The following is a 19,570-nucleotide window of genomic DNA, read 5'->3' on the forward strand; positions in this document are numbered from 1 at the left end:
TATATTTCATTTTAAACATGGCTGAATTCAGATTCATTTAAACGGGATTTAAGTGTGCTGTGGAAATGTCTTCCTTGCAGCTCAAATTATTATTTTATTTAATATATTTTAACATAAACAGAATTACATCCCTTAATCAAAGGTAACACTGTTTGCTCCACCCCTAAAACCTCAGGGCTGAAATTGCAATCTTCCCAAAAACGTTTAAAATCTTCCTGAAATTGTTCAAAGCAACACCAATTCTTTTTGTCAGGACAGCCAGCTTTTGCAAAATCAATCCGAGGTTTCACTTCTCCTGGGACAAACACACTTTTGTTTAAAAGGCAGAGCTCACTGCTGGTCTTATACTTTATACCTCCCAATTTTATAGAAATAATATTTTTGATATACACTTGCAACTGACACACACATGAGTTGCCCTTGTCCATGTACAATACAGTTAATGAACATGTTGAATGTAAACTGAAATAAAAGCTGAATCTTAAAATGCAAAATAAAAATGCTGAGTAAAGCAAAAATAGAAGCCTTGGCTTATATGTGGCACAATAAAGACAGGCAAAATGTATATTTAGTAACCTGGTTGAAGCTGATACTCATTGCATATGCAATCTTAGTTAAAGTCGCATGAAGGAAAACCTACACTACTAAGAAACATTCATGGAAACATACCATGTTAATCTCACATTAAAATAATATTTTAATTTATGAGCTAGGAAATCTTAAGGCCATTATTTCCGTATTTGCATATGACAATCTGGAAAAAATGGGCACAGTAGTATTACGCTGACAAAACATGACTGTTTATTTTTTTTAATGACCAGACACAGAGGTGTTTGACGCCACCTATTGACTTTGGATTAACTTTCTACCTTATTCCGGTGCTGACAAAGTTCTCCTGCTTTACCTCCACAAATTCTTAGCTAGAGCAATAATACGATCTAAAGCTTCAGTGAGATGTTTATGACTTGTGAAGACTTAACTTGGTGGTCACCTACATACATAAAATGATCCAGAGATGTATGCTCAAACATACATGCTTTTTCCCCCTCTTATAAATATTCCAATTTTCTTTGAGAATGAAAGCCATTAAAATGGTATGAAAGCTCAGCCTCTAGAAAGAAGCAGCAAACACATTTGTAACGTGCAATGTTTGCACAATGTTCTACCTGTCTAGCAAAGGAAAAATCCATTTAACTACACAACACATTGTCATGTGAAATTAAAGTGAATAATAAACACATTGCTGCAACACTTAAAGAATAAGAATCATGGCAATCGTAGACTCATAGAATCATTTTGGTTGAAAAAGACCCTCCAGATCATTGAGTCTGACCATAACCTAACTCTAGCACTAAGCCATGTCCCTAAGAACCTCATCTAAACACCCTTTAAACCCCTACAGGGATGGTGACTCCACCGCAATTAAACTGAAAGGCAAATCCATTTGAGATTCATTATTAAATAAAGGTGTTTGCTGAATAAGCAATTCCCTGGTGCATTTATCATTGAAGAGAGAAAGAGAAGACATGGCTTTATTCTTAGTACTAGTCTTAAACAAGAAATAAAAATTTCTAAGTAGAGGGGTTGAAAAACAACCAACCAACCAAAACCAAAACCACACACACACAAACAAAAACCCCAAACAAACAAATAAACCAACCAACCCAACTCAACCCAAACCAAACAAAAAACCACAAAACCTCAAAAGCTATATCCAAAAAAAGCTGATCCCTAGTGTTTTTTACTAGAATCTGAAAACACATTTTGATTATTTTTGTCTTTTTTGGAAGTAACAAAAATGGAATCATAACTACAGTTTTATACTTTGGGGAAAAATCGCTCCAACTTATGCCCCCATACTACAACAATTTGCGATGAAGAACTTGAAGAAGTACTAGGCCATGTAATGGGTGTTTTGGACCAAGTGTATTGGTCAACAAACAGGCAAATAACGTGACTCACGTGTCAATAAAGCCTTCAGGGATTGGAATAATGGTAACACAATAAAAAACCTCAACTTGTGTCCCATAAGCATGTCCTGCTGCTCTCATAGGGAACATTTTGCCCTACAACAGAAATTTAGGCTGCTCTATAACAGACTGTCCTCAAACTCAGTTCTTCCTTCCTTCCTTCTCAGTCTTGTGCCACTCAGCTCATACTGCTATGAAAAATGCGGCTTTTCTGCTGATGAAATGAAGTTTCTCACACTTCCTCATCTGTCTGTATCTGCCCATTGTGCATGTCTACATGTTCAGATCAAGATCACCCGGGGATAGATTGTGACTCTGATCCACTTTCCTGTTTGGGACACAGCCACAAATAAATAAAAAAATACAAGCCTACCAGGAGCTTTATATCATTTCAAAAAACAAAACAAACCAAAATAAAACAAAACAAAAACCAACCAACCAACCAAACCAACCCCAAACCAAAACCAAACAAAAAAAACCCACAAAAAAACACCACCACCAAAACACACACAAAAACGTGCAGTTAGGGGCACTTTACAGAGAAACACAGCAGTTTGGTTTTCCTGGCCTGAAGTCAAATTCTGAGCACAGTCAAAGCTGAAATAATTTTCAGATGGAGAATAATGACCTCTGGATTCTTACAGTCACAAGAGCTCACAGGAGAAGACACACCAGAGATAGAAACAGCCTCAGCAGTGTGAAGTTTCAACTCATCTCACTTTTCTGTCAGGTCTTAATGACAGATTTTTACTGCCCTTAGCCAAAGGTTCATTTCCCATTATTGCTGCCTTTTGCATTATACGTAACTTAACTTAGACGTCAACAGCCATTCTCCAGACTCTGTATTATAAGACAATAACAGTATAAATAACAGAAATCAACCAGAAATGGAATATCTACAGTAGAATTATTAGCCTCTCCTATCGGTAAAAGTCTACTTTCTTAGTACAGTGAGAGTTACCAAGAATATGACTGTAGAAAATCAGCTAGAAATCCACAGAGGAAACAAACATCACCAGACTCAAGATACAGTATTCTGATTGAAAATCAATTAATTTCTTACCCCTGATACAAAGTTAATACTGCCAGTCAAACTCGTTTTCTTAACAATGAAAAATAACTATTCCGCTAGTGATTTTGCCTTGTTTTAATTCCTAAACACTTTGCAAGGATATCACTGGAGAAATCAGTCCAAAAAGACTGCAGAAGCTAGGACTAGTGAACCACAATCTTTTATTTTAAAAAGGCCTTCTTGAACATAAAGGGGAAGGGATATTTTGCAATTAGAAATGCGAGTCATAAAAGTGCAGATGATGGAAAGTGTAACTAGATGGCAGACAGAGAAAATACAAGATCTTCACTTTGTATGGCTCATGGCACCTCCAGTGAAATTACACATGCTACATAGTTGAAAATACTGCTTTAGGTAGAATTGAAGCATTGAAACAGAAGCATAGAAAGGGAAAGATACAGAAGGAAAATATGATTGGGTCATGCGAGAGGATTTTTGTCTCATTCACCCTTCTGCAATGAGTAATTCTGAAAATTCCTATTTTTGCCTTTAATTACAACAGTATTCACTAAGTAATCAGGGAAGACCAGAATGACTCTGTAATTAAGAGTGTCAACAATGTGATTACGGTAGTGCCATCGAATGGTACATTGTTCGAAAAGTTTTACAAAGAGATTTGAGCATCACCTTTGCTCTTTCTCATACTGCATCATGAGATCAGCTGGATGGGCAGACAAGACCAATAATGCCTTAAAACAGGGGAAAAAAGAATCCCTGACTTCACACACTGGAGAAAAGATTTTCAGAGAGCTAGACTCTGAATTTCAAGTTGCATTATACTTTAAGCTACATTATAGAATCATAGAATAGTTTGGACTGACGATTTATGAGGGCTTACTGAGAGTTTCTATAGCTTCTGTTCTTAATTACAAAACTCAACCCCTCAAACAGCATTTGTCCCAAAAAGGTATGGATAATTTTATTATCTTCTTCCTCTTGCATTTTTATAGGATTCAAATATATTTTACAGGCTATTTTATACAGGTGGCTGTTACAGGAGAGTAAATTCTGGCCCACTCAGACTGATGAAGATTCCACCACCAGCTTCAACAGAACAGAAATAAATTAAGTAATCATAAAATCTAGAGTGTACCTGAAATGCTCAGGAAGCCTGATGTTTAAAATGGCTTATGATTTCTGAACCTACAATAAACCTGTTTAGCTCACAACTCAATATATCTGCCATCTCTGCTCCATATGAATTTTCCCAGTGTACTGCAAACTGACATTTTCAATTTCAGGTGCCTGAGTGCAACTAATCAAAAAACGTTTGCAAAAAAAACATAATTAGTGATTTTTGCATTTCTTAATTATATTTTTTCAATGTCCTCTCAGTCATATCAATAATAATTTCTGCATATGGTCCAGAAATGAATCACCATTTGGAGAATTATTATTGTTGAGGGTTTTTTATTAAATTATTCACTAAATTAAACAGGCTGTACACCACAGACGTAGGTTCTTGCTGAAAGTACCCTCCAGCTCCCCAAAACACTGCCTTTTATTTGAGTGCCTGAATAGCGGGGCTGTGAGGAGGTTGGTAAAGGGCATGAGATGCTGATGCGGGTGCTTGAAAAATGTCTGAACCTGCCGGTTTCTGCAGGGGGTGTCCCAGCGCTGACAGCAGCTCTGCCAGGGGGAACTCACAGCAACTGCTGCTCCCTCCAGAGCTGCCAGGACTGAGTTAATTCTGGAATTCCTGTAGAAATGTTCGCTTCAAAATGCCAAGGAACATCTGCTAAGCCGCCTTCTCAAATTATTTAACAGTCCCACAATTTACTTGAGAGCAGAGTCCCCCTTAAAGGCTTAGGAAAGGGCATTTTGCCACCCTCTTAGGAGGCTGCCATGCAGTTTTCTCAGGCATTTCCTTTCCCTTGGGATGGAGAAATGAGGACAAAAACCCCCAAGGGCCACAGTGTGTTACAAGAAACACACCAGGTCAGATGTCTATCAAAACACAAGGGAGAACAAGAGTTCAGCAGGGTGCAAGTGATGGACTGACTTTTTCACAGCTCCTCTTGCAAAGGGGAGAAGCTGTTCCCTCTGAAGTTCTCAAGGGCACAGTGGGTACCACCCACAGGTGAGAACTTCCCCATGCACCTAAGAATCCCTGGCTATGATAGAAACAGAAAGACAACAGAAGAAAACACTGCTTGTAGACCAAATACGAGCTGTTTGCTGGATGGAGAGGTGGAGGTGCAAGGGACCTGGTGGTGAAAGCAGCCACTGCTTCATGCTGGGAGCAGAAGAAACCAGAGCAACAAAACTCTTCTCTCTGGTGACCAATGAAAGAACCCCAGGGAATGGTAGGAAGATCACAGAATCCCAGAATCCCAGAGTGTGAGGGGTTGGAAGGGACCTGGAAAGCTCATGCAGTGCAATCCCCCCATGGAGCAGGAACACCCAGATGAGGTTACACAGGAAGGTGTCCAGGTGGGTTGGAATGTCTGCACAGAAAGAGACTCCACAACCCCCTGGGCAGCCTGGGCCAGGCTCTGGCACCCTCATCACCGGGAACAAGTTTCTTCTCCTCTTTCAGTGGAACCTTTTGTGTTCCAGTTTGCACCCATTGCCCCTTGTCCTGTCCCTGGTTGTCACCAGAAGAGCCTGGCTCCATCCTCTTGACACTCCCCCTTTCCATCTTGATCCCCAGGAATGAGTCCCCCCTCAGTCTCCTCTTGTCCAGCTCCAGAGCCCCAGCTCCCCCAGCCTTTCCTCACACGGGAGATGCTCCACTCCCTTCAGCATCTTGGTGGCTGCGCTGGACTCTCTCCAGCAGTTCCCTGTCCTGCTGGAACTGAGGGGCCACAACTGGACACAATATTCCAGGTGTGGTCTCCCCAGGGCAGAGCAGAGGGGCAGGAGAACCTCTCTGACCTACTGACCAGCCCCCTTCTATTCCACCCCAGGATGCCAGGGGAGGGTCAGTCGGACATGAGAAGAAGATTCTTCACCCAGAGGTGCAGGACACTGAACAGGCTCCCCAACCTGACAGTGTTCAAGAAGAGACTGGACAACGTCCTCAGACACATGGTGTCACCTGTGAGGTTGTCATTGCAGGGACAGGAGTTGGAACCAATGAACCTGTGGGTCCTTCCAACTCAGGACAGTCTGTCATTGAGCTCATCTCCAAAGGACTTTGGCACCTTCTGCAAAGGGACTTGCTCGGATGCACAAACCTGCCATAGCTCACTACAAGAGTGTGCAGCCAACCCCCTTCCCTTTTTGCTCTTCCACGTCAAAATAGGACAACTACGCCCTGTGACCATCACGTGTGAGTCACTGCCACCAAGACCTTGCATGAGACCTGGTCAGGAGAACATACCGCTGGTGTCCTCCAGAGCTGCAGGAGACCAGGCTGCAAGAACCCACCCCAGCGAGCAGAACCGCAGCAGCCCGGCCCCGGCGCAGCACAAGGGAAAGGAGAAGTATTTTCCTGGTCTATGTTTTACACTGGTCAGCGCTGATCTGTAGCTGGTGACAATTAGAATGGAATCCAGTGTCACAAACCTCGTTAACCAAAGCTGACCTGTCTCTGCAGAAGAAAAAAAGAGACAAAACTCCAGTAGTCTCTTTCTGAACCTCGGGCATCTTTGCTCAAACACACACAAAAAGCGCTGCTTACCTAATGAGCATGTACCTTTAAGTAAAACATTCTGTAAAAGGTTTTACACACTATGAATGCTGGCACACTTATCTTATATTTACATGAATTCCAGAGTAACAAGCATGCCAAGCTGCCATTTCTTGTTTTAGCATCTTATCCTTTCTATCTCTGTAATAAGGAAACTCAACATTTTAAAATTAGTTCTGCCAGACATTCGTATCCCCAGGAGTTCTTAAAAATAACTAGGTGTATTTTTAACTTAGATAAAACTTAATATAACCCTTCTGAAACACCTTCATATACGCTAACATTCTTCCCCATTCTGATTTAAACTAAATATAAACCCTTTGATTTGCATCCAAAAACTAATGATGTCTGATTTCCTTTCTATTAAAGAACATTCAAATTCTATAGCTCCTTAATGTGCTAAAATAAAAATATAATTAAAGGCTACTTTGAGGAATGTTCACAATTAGTACCATGAAAATACTGATTCAAGAGGATCTTTGAAAATAATTTAGCATCTGGCTACCTGTTATAGCACGACTAACATTTCCCTTTGGTTATTGCCTTGTGACTATTTGCCACATTCAGAAGAGGTGCAAACACTACACTAGAGATTTACGATTGATTTATGCCAATAATCCTCCTGTCTGTCCTCTCCAGGAAACAGAACAGGGGTATGTTCCAGTCATTTTCAACTCTGTGACAGACATAGCAATATTTTGCAATAAGTAAAATTGTTCTGTAATCCTAGTTCACCTGAATCATAAGAATGAATTTTTCTATTTCTAAACTATGCTGCATACATTATATTTTAATCAGTATCTTACGTCACTGAAACCCACAGTTCAAACGTAAAAAACATGCTCTGCAGCTAGGTTAAAATGAAGTCTTCTAAATATTTTAAAACCATGGCCTTATACACAGGTTTGCTTTTTATATTGTATCATTGCGCAAAATTAGGAGCATCTTAAAGGGTTACTTAACCATCCTACTTGTTATCCCATCGGCACTTACTTTGCTTCTAGATTCTGAAAGTGTAGGTGTTATGCAGAGTTATTTGGCCAACAAAATATAAAGTCTAAGTGTATGTTCTTGCTCTACTGCAGTTCTTCAGATTCTCCTGGTTTGGAGTCCTGTCTCCCAATTATTCTCAATTTAAGCAGCTAGTTTCTCACTGATTTGAATATTTTACATTAGAAACAGTAAATTTATAAAATCAAAATGTAGTCTTTGCACTGCACAAGGGCACGAATTGCACTATTTCTGCTTTAATTCTTGCCTTCTTTGGCTGCAGGTTTCAGCCACTTAGGGATCAATTCCTCAGCTGTTGCTACAAAGACAGATTCTCTAGTCTTAGGAACAATTACTGAACTGTCTTCTGCAGAGAGATCTGGTGATTTCATCCATTTAGAGGTCAAGGCCTCAGAAAATAACAAACATCTGTCTTCAGGAACGGAAATGTTCCTGTAAGATTTCATGCAGAAAATACACTATTTCTGATAAACATGGGGAAAAAAAAGAAAGGAAAAAAAAAGAAAATAAAAAATCAAAACCAAACAAAAATCCCCAAAACAAATAAACAACAACAACAAAAACTCAAACAAAAACAACCCCTAAAAAAGCAACAAAGAAAACCAACCAACCAACCAAACCATGCTTCACTTATGCTCAAAGTATTTTCCTTGTGCTGTTTTACAAGATCAGGTCTATTTCCTGCATTTTGTAAAATAAACCAATGTCTACATTTTAAAGCCAGAGGGGATCAAATTCATCATGTGTCTAGTTTGGGTTTTGACATAACACAGACCATAAGGCTTCTTGGGAATAGCCTGTGGTACTTACTTCCCAGCTTTGTCTACAGTGAAGAGCAAACCAGCATCGCACAATTCTCAAAAAGCACAAAAGGGAGTGGATTCCAGGCTCCAGTGCGGTAAGAGAAAACTGTGAGAAATACATATTTAAAACCTGCTAAAAAATATTTGTATATGTTTCTTTTGACTAAAGGGAATGGTAGAAAACCAACGACTGAGATGCAATTCCCCCTTTCACCAATTGTGCTGTAACATTTCAGTTGGCATCTCAAAATAAGTCTCTCTTAAAGCAAAAATGGATCAACCACAAGGGCTGGTTGGTTCGCTGGTTGCTTGCCTGTTGGTTTTAAAACAGTATTTAAGATATTTCAAAACATCTACAAAAGCATGTTACCAATATGAAGTAGCCACATAAACTCTACATGCAAGAAGTCAGAGAATAACAACAAATCAGAGGGGTTGTTTTACCCTAAAAATCTTAACTTGGAAATGCACATGATATTACATAAACACTGTAAATGACAAAAAGCAAATGAGAAATCAAAACTGAAAAGAAAAGCATACAGATGTAGGGTATAAGGTTAATCTGCTAATATCACAAGCATACCAGATCCAACGTTGCAGTTTTTCCCAAATCTCATGAGAAACAGGCTTGGAAAATGAACTTTGAAATCTAGCTAAATATACGGTTTACTTTCTGATGTGCTTGAATAAAGCAGATGTTATAAATTGCATTTGTGGGCACCCCAGGATTTTTGCAGAAGCAAAAATGTAAACTGTCTGATCACACAGCTGGAAGGAAAGCTGGATCTGACTGACGACAGCATTTCTTGTGAAAATGAGGAGTAAAATTGAATAGTTACATTTCCTCCTGTCACATTGCACACACCAAAGCATAAATATTGCCTGCTATAAAGAAGGATTATTGTCAAGCTTTTGGGAAGACAACAGCAGGTCGTCTCATGAAGAACATTCTGTTCTCCTTTTGTTGTGACTATCAGTGGTGTTATTTATCAATTAATAGTTATAATTAATGCTGGCACTGCTAGCCACATGCATGTAGCTGCAAATCTTTCCCCTTTACTTCTGAGATTGTTGTGGTGTCTCTTGTTATGAATTTGGGGAAGACAAAGTGTACAGAACACTCACAACGTGAGAATTCAACTTTGCCTTCCAAGACTGCAACATGTTCAGCAGCAGGTTACCAAAGATACGTGACACTGCAGTTCAGAAATCAAAGAACAAGAAGCTAAAATTAAAATGTAATTATTTTCCACCCTGTAGTTCAAGTATTCTTTCAGAGAGAAATTCACAGTACTTGGAGAAAATTCAATTTTGGGGCTTTAAGCAGAGGATTTGGAGAAGGTTTTGGAGGAGTGAAAAGTCACAGACTTAAAGCCTGAGACTGCTCTGAGACAGTCCTTGTACAAATCTTTCAAACTCTGGTTTTACTATCTAACGTATCTGTCTTAGTAGCTCTGTGTAAGAATATATATCAAAATGCTAATGTCCTCTAATGTCCTCCCAGACACCAAGAATTTGGAGCGAAGATCTCCAGGGTCAGATGTGTTTTCTTGCATTTCAATGTTCTTTGTGAGGTTTTCTTCCACGAACTCACTGAATCTCCTCTTGTGCCCACTAAAATCTCCACTAAGAACTGAGTTTTACATGTCCAGTTTCCTACTGAAACACCTGTACCGTGGGTAAAAAAAATACATATGTTCTCCTTGCATACAAATAATCACACATTCACATTTTTTTCATTTATAAATCATCTGAGTGATGCACATAACTGAATTACAACACATAATTCAGAAGCTGGACAAGTATCTCTAGCTTGTGGTGCATAAACCTTTGAGCATCTATTTTTAATGAATGTCATACAAAGCTTGATAGAATATCAGTATATCTAGGGGAAGAATATACGTAAAAGCTTATTCTTGCAACAATAAGTGTATTAAAATTTCAGTTTCAGTGACATAAATATCAGTGCAGTAATTTCTTAAGAAGCTAAAAAGCCTTCTCAGTTTCTGTCACTGTATTTGAGATCCGAAATCAGTCAGGTAACTCCATCAGGTAAGCATGGAAAGGTCCTGTGCAATACTATTTTTACAGTTAAATGTCTACTGCATACAGCTTTTTCTCTCTCACAAGGAATCTATTATGGGAAATCCAAAATAGGTTGTTATATTCAGATTTATCATGCTCACATTGCTGTTCAGGAAGTGGATTGTTGACTTATCTAATTTTAAATAGGAGATGCAGTTGCGTGTAGAGTCACTGAGTCAGCCCGTTGTGTTCCTGTGGGTGAAAATACCTTTTAGGAATCCTTTCCGTGTCCAAACCAGGTGTGTGCTACATGTCTCAGAGCAGAATGTAAAACCCCAATATGTGTCCAACAGGTAAAGCCTGGACACATCTAATAGAGGAGTTTTTACTGCTATTGTATTTAAACGCAACTCTGGTATTTATCCCTCAACCAGTCAAGGAATAAAATAAAAAGGACCACAACAGTTGTGTCAGCAAGAAAGCCTGAATCTTCATGGACAAAGCAAATCTATCATACCTTCCTCAGTTTGAAATGTTCGAAAAAAAGGAGGAAAATTAGCTAGCAGAAAAATTAAACCAATATTAGCTAAATCTTATTTCTCCTCCTGTGTGTGCTTAGCTGGCCCTAGCTCCTTTTCCTTCATGCTTTTGAGTCAAAGAACCTCTAGGTGATTTTAAGCAGAATTTTACTAACATATTTACAATTCATACCTTAGTTGTAACTTATACTCTCATATAAATTCACTCAGTCAACATGTAACTTCCACAACATCATGCTCACCTCCACGGTCCCGGGCTGCCAAATTCTGTCCTCTTATTAGTGTAATGTCCAGCTGGTACATTCCGGGCTCCCCAGAGGGAAAATCTGCATTACTCTTTCCAAGCACCTTTATTCTCTGGAGGGGAAGAAAAAAATGCAATAGCTAACGTGATTTAAAGTTTTGTGTAAGGTATTATTTTCTTTGATATCACCACCCTGTTGAACTGCAACACGGCTGTATCCCATTCCCCCACCTTAGAGTAGTTTTTTGTTGTTGTTTGTGTATTTGTTTATTTTTTATAAAAAGAAGGTTGACATCTCAATGGTTAAATTTATAAATTAAAAAGGTGGTTGAAAAAACAATTCTTTGACCGCTGCCCTTAGTATGGCAACCTCAATTTTTAATTACATTCACATACACTACTGGCCCACTAGAGCAGAATAAGTAAGAAAGAACAGACCCAAACATTCCAGCACTATTTGGACTAGTCATTACCAGTACCCTCAAATCCTGTATTTATTCAAAAGTGATAAGCTAAGCATTGAATAAAAATATGTGAGTTATGATTTTGACAGCTACTGCAGTATTTTGCAAGATATGTATTTTTTTTTTCCACAGAATTATGGGGGAAACTGCAGGGGCAAAAGGAAAGCAAAACGACATTAAATGCAGATGTATGTCTTAGTTTCTAACACATGCCTTCTTAGCCTGCCTGTATGCCAGGGAAAAGACAAGATTCTTAAAGTAGTTATTGGTATAAATTCTATAATAAAAAGATAAAAAATAAAATAAAATAAAGGAAGTCAGAATAAAAGGAGCTCTCTGGACAGCATGAATAGTAACCACATTTCTGTCCCCAATGACAAAGGATAGAAATTATATTTCTGAATATGTATAAGCTTTTGCAAAATAGTTTTTAATCTACCTCTCTATAAGAGCATCTAATTACAGTGTATGCTTGGCACATCACATTTAATTTTAAGACTGGAACAACTGTATCTATTATACATTCACAGTACACACAGGAGCTTCATATATTATACACACGGAGCACCACTGTTACATATTCTCATGCTGGCAGCTAAATCTTTTAAGATCAGTGCTATTAATATTTTATTATGTGATTAAGGGTCTCCTGCAAGGAAAAAAAAAGCAGAATGATAACAAAATCTCAGAGAGCATGTGTGCTAAGCACTACACCGCTTCAACAACAAACTTCTGCTGTTTATCTTCCTACCACCCCCCTTTTCTTTTTAAAGTAGTAATAAATCCAAAGCATGAAGGAAGGCATAAAATAAATGCATTTTAACATATGGTTTATTCTTGTTATTCCAGAGTCAGGATGCTGAGCCCTGGCACATTGACCTTTGCTGCGACACGTCACATAGTGACATCTCAGCAGTGAAACTGTCCAAAACTACTGCAATTCAGAGAAAATGGGCAGATGAGCTCTGATTTGGCAGGGGGGATGTTGTTCCTGAAATCTCTCAATGTTTATCTTCTAATTTTGCCTTCACAAAGGAGCTGCTGAAGTGTACCTGGAGCTGCCAAAAGATCTTGCAAGACTCTTGCAGAAGACACCCATCACTTTATTTTAAATGACTAACATCTCATTCACCATCTCTTTTTCTTTTTTTTTTCTTTTTCCTTTTTTTTTTTTTTTTAAAAAATGCACTGACTGCAGAAGAATATGAGGTTGACAATGATGAATTTCTGCCCCACCTCTGTAACATTTAACATCTAGTCCAGTGAGAAATCAACTAAAAGTTGCAGACTGTCCTGATCCTCATCCCAGGCCCCGGCGCTCATTGGTTCACTGTGAAAGAATAAACTTGTACTCTGAAGTAAATAATAAACACCAGAACTTCACTTCTCCTTCCTTGCCCTTTTATTAGAGCTTGCAGACACAAGAGAATTGCAATGTGTCCCAACATTTATAACCTTCTCCCCAACTCTTTCTCATGGCTTCTCCCTGTTTCTCCTCTGACCTACAACACAAGATCTACATTAAAATTCCATGGTTTAAGCCTCGTCATGATGCTTCCTTTTTTCCATTTCTCACCCCTTTATTGGTGCTTTTCCTTCCTTTTTTGTTGCAACAGAACTTAACTTTCTTTTAAACATTTTCATTAGTTATTTTTTTCAGAGAGCTGCTTAAGGAGGCCAGAAACACTGAAGTAAGCAACATACCAAGCCTACAGGACATAAACAGCTACACAAATGAAACAAAAAGCAAAGATATATTAACTACTCCTAATTATTGCAAAGCCAAATCAGCATTTCTGCATCAGAACAGCAGCATTTCAAATACGCAATTAAAAGTGGGAGTTGCCACAATAAATGCAACTATCAATAAATCATTTTTCAGCCACCTTGTAAAATTAACACGTTCAAAGCTAAAATTGCAACTAGATAAAAAACAATCACTCTTGCACGGTCTGTGGTTATGAACTGAAGTGAGAAATATTTAGATAAGAGACTTGAGAGCATCTGTGAAAGCCCACAACCACCCCAGCCATGGAACAGCTTCAAAACCAAATTTTCTGAATGTCTAGATTCCAGCTAATAATATCAAAAAGCAAGTTGTATGTAGCTAGAAAAGAAAAAAAAAGATCATCACAACTAGAAGTTTTTGTGAGCCACAAGGGTGTTTCACAAGGATGAAGGGACTTGAACACAAGCCCTATGGGGAGAGGCTGAGGGAGCTGGGCTTGTTTAGTCTGGAGAAGAAGAGGCTTAGAGCTGAGCTCAGCACTCTCTAGAACTACCTGAAGGGCAGTTCTAGCCAGGTGGGGATTGGTCTCTTCTCCCAGGCATCAGCAATAGGACAAGGGGGCATGGGCTTCAACTCTGCCAGGGGAAATTGAGGCTGGAGATGAGAAAGCAATTCTTTGCAGAGAGAGTGGTCAGGCATTGGAATGGCTGCCCAGGGAGGTGCTGGACTCACCGGCCCTGGAGGTTTTTACACTGAGATTGGACATGGCACTTAGTGCCATGATCTAGTCAATGGACTGGAGTTGGACCAAGGGTTGGACTGGATGATCTCTGAGGGCTTTTCCAACCCAGTCCATTCTGTGATTCTGTGATTCTTACTGAGTGCTGTGGATGGTGACCCCAAGCCTGACAAAGCAAGGGCATGACTTCACTTTTACTGTCTAAAATGTACAGAAGGTCTTGAAATTACTTATATTAAATCTTTAACACGGTTCAAGACAAAGACCAGAAAGGCAACTAACCCTATTTTCATGTATACAAGATCTCCTGTGGGAAGGCAATGCTTGAATTAATTCCTTCAGATTAACTTTTAGTAGTGGTCTGTCATTGGTTTACTTTAGAATGTTCTTTTGAGCTGAACTACAACTAAATTTTTGGACTCTATAATTTCCCATAAAATTAGAATTTATCTGTTTTAAGGGAAATGTATCTGTAGCTGAGGAGAACACAGAGCTCTCACTGGCCACACTTTGGTGGCCCCTATGAGTGCTACTTCTCCAAGCATCTGTTTTTCCAAGAACTATCTCCATTTACATATATTCATCTGACATCTGAAAAACAGCTATTTTCAACAAAGCCAGGAAGCAGAAATAAAAACATCTTTCAGTTAGGTTCCAATTCTGTTATTCACCTGGGTTACTTACCTGCTCTAAGTCAGCAGAACCCTTTAACATTAGAAGGGTACAAAAGGCAAAACCATGATGGATGGGGATGTTCCACCAGAACAACTACCAACAAACAGCAGAATGGGTAACTTCTAAGTGGAAAACACCCAGTATGGAATTTTAAGACAAAAATTCAAAGACAGCATTACTACATGAGTGTGTATTAAGCATAGTTATGGAGCTAAGCTGTTAGTGTAATGGTGTGAAATAATATATTTGCTCACTTTTACAGAAACTCTGGGGTTTGGACATGTACTGAGTCACCTGCCATTCTGGAGTCATGCCCTGGCCATGGCCACATTATGGGCCACATGAACACCAGTGCAAAGAGTCTGTGCATCCTAGCACCAAAAAACCACCCAAAAAATCAGTTTTGTGATACCTGTGACTAGTATCCATGAGGAGTTCCTGCTATCCAAGCTAACACAAAGCCCAAACTATTGTCAGGAGGGTAATTTAAGGTTTTGATTAAAAAACAAAACAAAAAACAAAACAAAACAAAACAAAACAAAACAAAACAAAACAAAAACAAACAAACAAAAAAAAAAACCACCACCATTTCTGTGGTATATAAAAATAAAATTAACTGAATTTTCTCAAAAATATTCCCAGAGCAGCTGGAAGGTCTGGCTGCAGCTACATCATGAAGCCGTTCACTGCTAAACCCTCCACAATTCACTGATGTGCAAAGTCAGGCAAGTGCTTCCACCTCCGTTCACACCACGAGAGACACTTCACTATGTTCTCCAGATTTAGCAGCTCAACGACTAGACGAACAAACTATTTTTTACAGCTGAACAAATGTCGAGCATGTAGAACGACTGTAAGGTAGCGGGCGGCTACGTATGTGTAGCTGCCCACCAGTAATAAAGGGAAAAACATGTAATTCTTTTGTACATCCAATACTTCAGTCATAGGACGTGCTCAGTGGTCAGAACCCAGTCTCAGCTCAGCACTCAACAAAAATGATGCTGCTTTGAAAGTGACAGGACGGCCAAAATCACCACCATTCTGACATCATTTAATTTTTCACCTTTTGTTTAAAATACACTGTAAAACAAAATAGATAGGGAACATGACCATGGTCAACAAGCCTTGACAAAGTCAGAGGTAAATCTGCTGAAGTCAGACTAGAAATTTATGGCTGAAAGATGAGAATTGGTAATATAATTTGTGCAGTCTTCTTACAAACCAACTTTCAGGCTGACTCATTGACTTCTCCCAGACTGAGACCACGAAGGTGACTACCATTTTTGCCACTGAAATCTATCACTTTTTTCTATTACTTTAAACATCAACATTCTCCTTCAAAGGTCTTTATGTTTCTAACAACTAATCAGCTAAACCAGCCCAACAAAGTGTTTTGCTGCTCTCCTACAGTTTATAAACCGTACACTAGCATGACTCTGTGTCAGCAATTCAGGTGATGTAAGAGATTTAAGGAACTCTCTGCTGCAGAACACAACATCACTTCAGGGGAACAGATCCTAAAACTTGGTGTAGTTTGGAGAATGGAAAATATGGCAGTTTGAAGAAAATAATAATAAAAAAATCTACTCCTGTAATACAGTCTGCCTTCCAAAAAGGAAAGAGAAAATAATCATTAGTAATACAGCTTTAAAACAAAACACACACAAAAAAACCCAACCAACCAGCCCAAAATCAACCAACCAAAAAAACCAACAAACACCACCACAAACAAAGAAACAAATCCAACCCAAAATCTAATACTTTCCTGTGCTTAAAAGCATAACCTGAAAAGGCATATGAGCTAGATAAAAGTAACAGCGTTTCCTTAGACATTTAAAAGACCGGTTACAGCTCTGTCCATTTGCTGTTCTGTAACAATATTCTGACAGAACACACTGATAAGATAAGAAAAGAAAAAAGCACTTATTTTTTCCAGCATAAAACAAAGGCGTAAACCAGCATTTCCTTTGCTAGACAAAGGAAAAAGGGAATGTAACACAAGTCACACAGAAGAGTGGCAAGGGGAGCTGAAGAACTGATTGCCCTGATTATCCATGCGCCGAAGTCGTCACCAGAAAATTGGATAGTGAAACAAAAATAATGAACTGGCCATTCTTTTCATAGCTCCGCACAACAGGTGAAATGAAACCAAAGTGTCCCGCTAAGAGGAAGCAGCAGAACGTCCGCAGCCAAAGGTTCACCACATGGCAGGAAATATTACCAGCTTTCAAACAGAGAAAAAATAGTGAAACATTTGAAGCAATGTAACTGTGTCTTCAATATTGCATAAGCAGAATTTTCGACTCCAGTTGCTGCCTGGCTCAAAGTGATTTCTTCAGAACATCTTCATTTGTCAGAGCTTCTTGCTCTGGAAACACCTGCTTGCAAGAAATTAGGAGATTCTGAATATCCAAGTGGCTGCTGGTTCCTTGTCAGTGCAGCCAATGGGAACTGATTGTGTTTCAAAGTTATGACAATAAAGTGACAAGCAATATTCAATTCTGCTGAAAGTGTCTACCAATCTAACTTAAGAGTTATGATGATTGTGTTCTACACAACACCTTGTGTGTGACTGTTCTGGTCGACAGCAAGTCAGGAAGAACTGAGGAACTTTGTCTAAAAACAGTTATTCAGCTCACTTCACCTCACTAATTTTTTTTTCCCTAAATAAAAATGTATAATGTGAATCCATTTCGATAGCAATGTAAAGGAACATTCAGGAATTTTGAATATAGCTGGAAATCTGCAGAAGTTATTAGTAGCATTTTATATGCACTAATAATGTGCTTTTTGATTAACCGTGTATTTGCTTTGGATAGGACCGGCTACTTTTGTTAAAGCTTGTCACACAACAGATGTTTCTCATAGAAAATGCACGAGTATCTATAACGGATGTGAAAAGACTCAGCTGTTGTTGTGAAGATTTTGAACTGGATAAAATGTGCTGAGGAACTGTAAAAATCAGATTTTGCACATGTGGTCTTTATCACATAATGGCAACAGTGCATACAGGCTGGCCTGAAATGTCTGGATTACCAATAACTATGATTTCAAGATTATTTATACTGAATAAAGACATTTTTAAAGTTTGCATTAATCACATACATACAAACATTTTTAAGTATGTTGTTATGCTCTGCATACGACTGTCTAGTTCATATTGTCACAAAATACACCGTGTCTAGGGAAGAGTCACAAGCGCATGAAAGATTGAGCCTCTTTTGGCAATGGCTGAAAAAGCTATTTAATCCACTTATTAAAGAAAACCTTTAAGAATCAAATAGCAATACTGACCACTTACATCTGCAGAATAATGGGAATATTTTTGTGACATCTATGCTAATTTTTCCTTTTTGCTTTTATTTGAAAGCGATCAAAAGCAAATGCTCATTTTCAGAATCAAACTACTTACTGTCAACAGCTTGCTAGATTTCCTTATGAACATGTAATTAACGATGCAGAAATTGTAATAAAATATGCGTAAGAATAAAATATGGTAGCATATTAACATTTTGAAAGTTTTGGTGTTCAGAAGTACACTTCAAATCACTTTGAAGGACTAACCCTGTCTGACACCAAAGGAAACCAAACAAATACGGATATTGACAAAGTGATGAGAAGAGATTCCACCCAGTTTTTCCTCCTTCTGTCAGTCTCCGTATCCTGTTTTGGTGCTGGAGAACTCAATTTAATGCCACTTATTCATTCAAATCTACTATGAAATTTTACTGCAGTATCACTAAGGTAGGAAAGCAAACGAAAAATAAAAACAAGTAATCCCTTCTCCACCAAGATTATAAATTCATTATTGGATAAAGCAACCACAGCTTCCTTCCTAGTTTTGCTACACTCCACCCTGGCCTCCCCACCCTCCCTCATGTTATTATCCTTGCTTGTTAGATCACAAATTAAAAGCTCTCGTCTGGTCTCTTCTGCGAAAAGCAGCTGCTGTAATGATGCCAAAATCTTCTGTGGTTCTCGGTGTTTTTGTTACAGACACAATAGTTCACCTACATGCAGCAAATGGTACGCACAGGGATTTAGACAGCAAGCTTTTCAGAGACCGGAGAAAGTCTTTGTTCTCATATGTAAGTGAGGGTGGGTAACTCTTTGCTGCATTTTCCAACTCCATTTCCTCTTTTCATCTTTAAAAGTATATTGCCTCAACCTCTTTTTAACGGGTTCTGTTAGAGGTTTTGCAAAATCTAAGTTCATTTTACCACTTTGTTTCTCCTTCTATGGTACTGCTTGGATAAATCAAAGCTTTTTAATTTACTATTGATGAGCAACTGTTTTGTAGAAGACATGACTTCAAAACTACAATATTTGGTATTTTAGCTATAGAATTATGAATTTGCAACTAGAGTTTGATCAATATTGTAATTACAGGAATATTGGTATCAGTCCATTGTCTTTAAAGCTGTATATTTTTTACCAGTACTCCAGTACGGCTACTGCTTTTAGCTAAATGTGCTTTTGCTAAAAATTCGGCTGGTCTAGCACTCAGACTTTACTCTCTGAACAAAGTGATTTGTTATATCCAATTAGTTTGCTCTGGAACCGTTTGTTTCAGCACCTTTTTCACTGACAGTGCTTCTCCGTTAAACCAGGACGTGGCACATCCAGAGCAAGTTCTTCTCCAACAGCCCTAGTGGTGGGGCTGAT

General features: G+C 38.7%; 1 protein-coding gene across 10 annotated transcripts in view; it reads right to left on the reverse strand.

The window, feature by feature from the left end:
- MCTP1 (multiple C2 and transmembrane domain containing 1) overlaps nucleotides 1–19,570 on the reverse strand; it is a 275,168-nt gene that overhangs the window by 160,844 nt on the left and 94,754 nt on the right. For all 10 annotated transcript variants that reach the window (XR_010469182.1, XM_065046966.1, XM_065046968.1 and 7 more), the window contains one exon: nucleotides 11,297–11,411. Coding sequence is in view for 9 of the 10 variants with exons in the window: in XM_065046966.1 (XP_064903038.1) it covers nucleotides 11,297–11,411 (115 nt within the window). In the remaining variant the exon portion in view is untranslated. The remainder of the gene's footprint in view (nucleotides 1–11,296; nucleotides 11,412–19,570) is intronic.

The sequence above is a fragment of the Columba livia genome, chromosome Z (assembly GCF_036013475.1).
Source record: "Columba livia isolate bColLiv1 breed racing homer chromosome Z, bColLiv1.pat.W.v2, whole genome shotgun sequence".
Classification (NCBI taxonomy): domain Eukaryota; kingdom Metazoa; phylum Chordata; class Aves; order Columbiformes; family Columbidae; genus Columba; species Columba livia.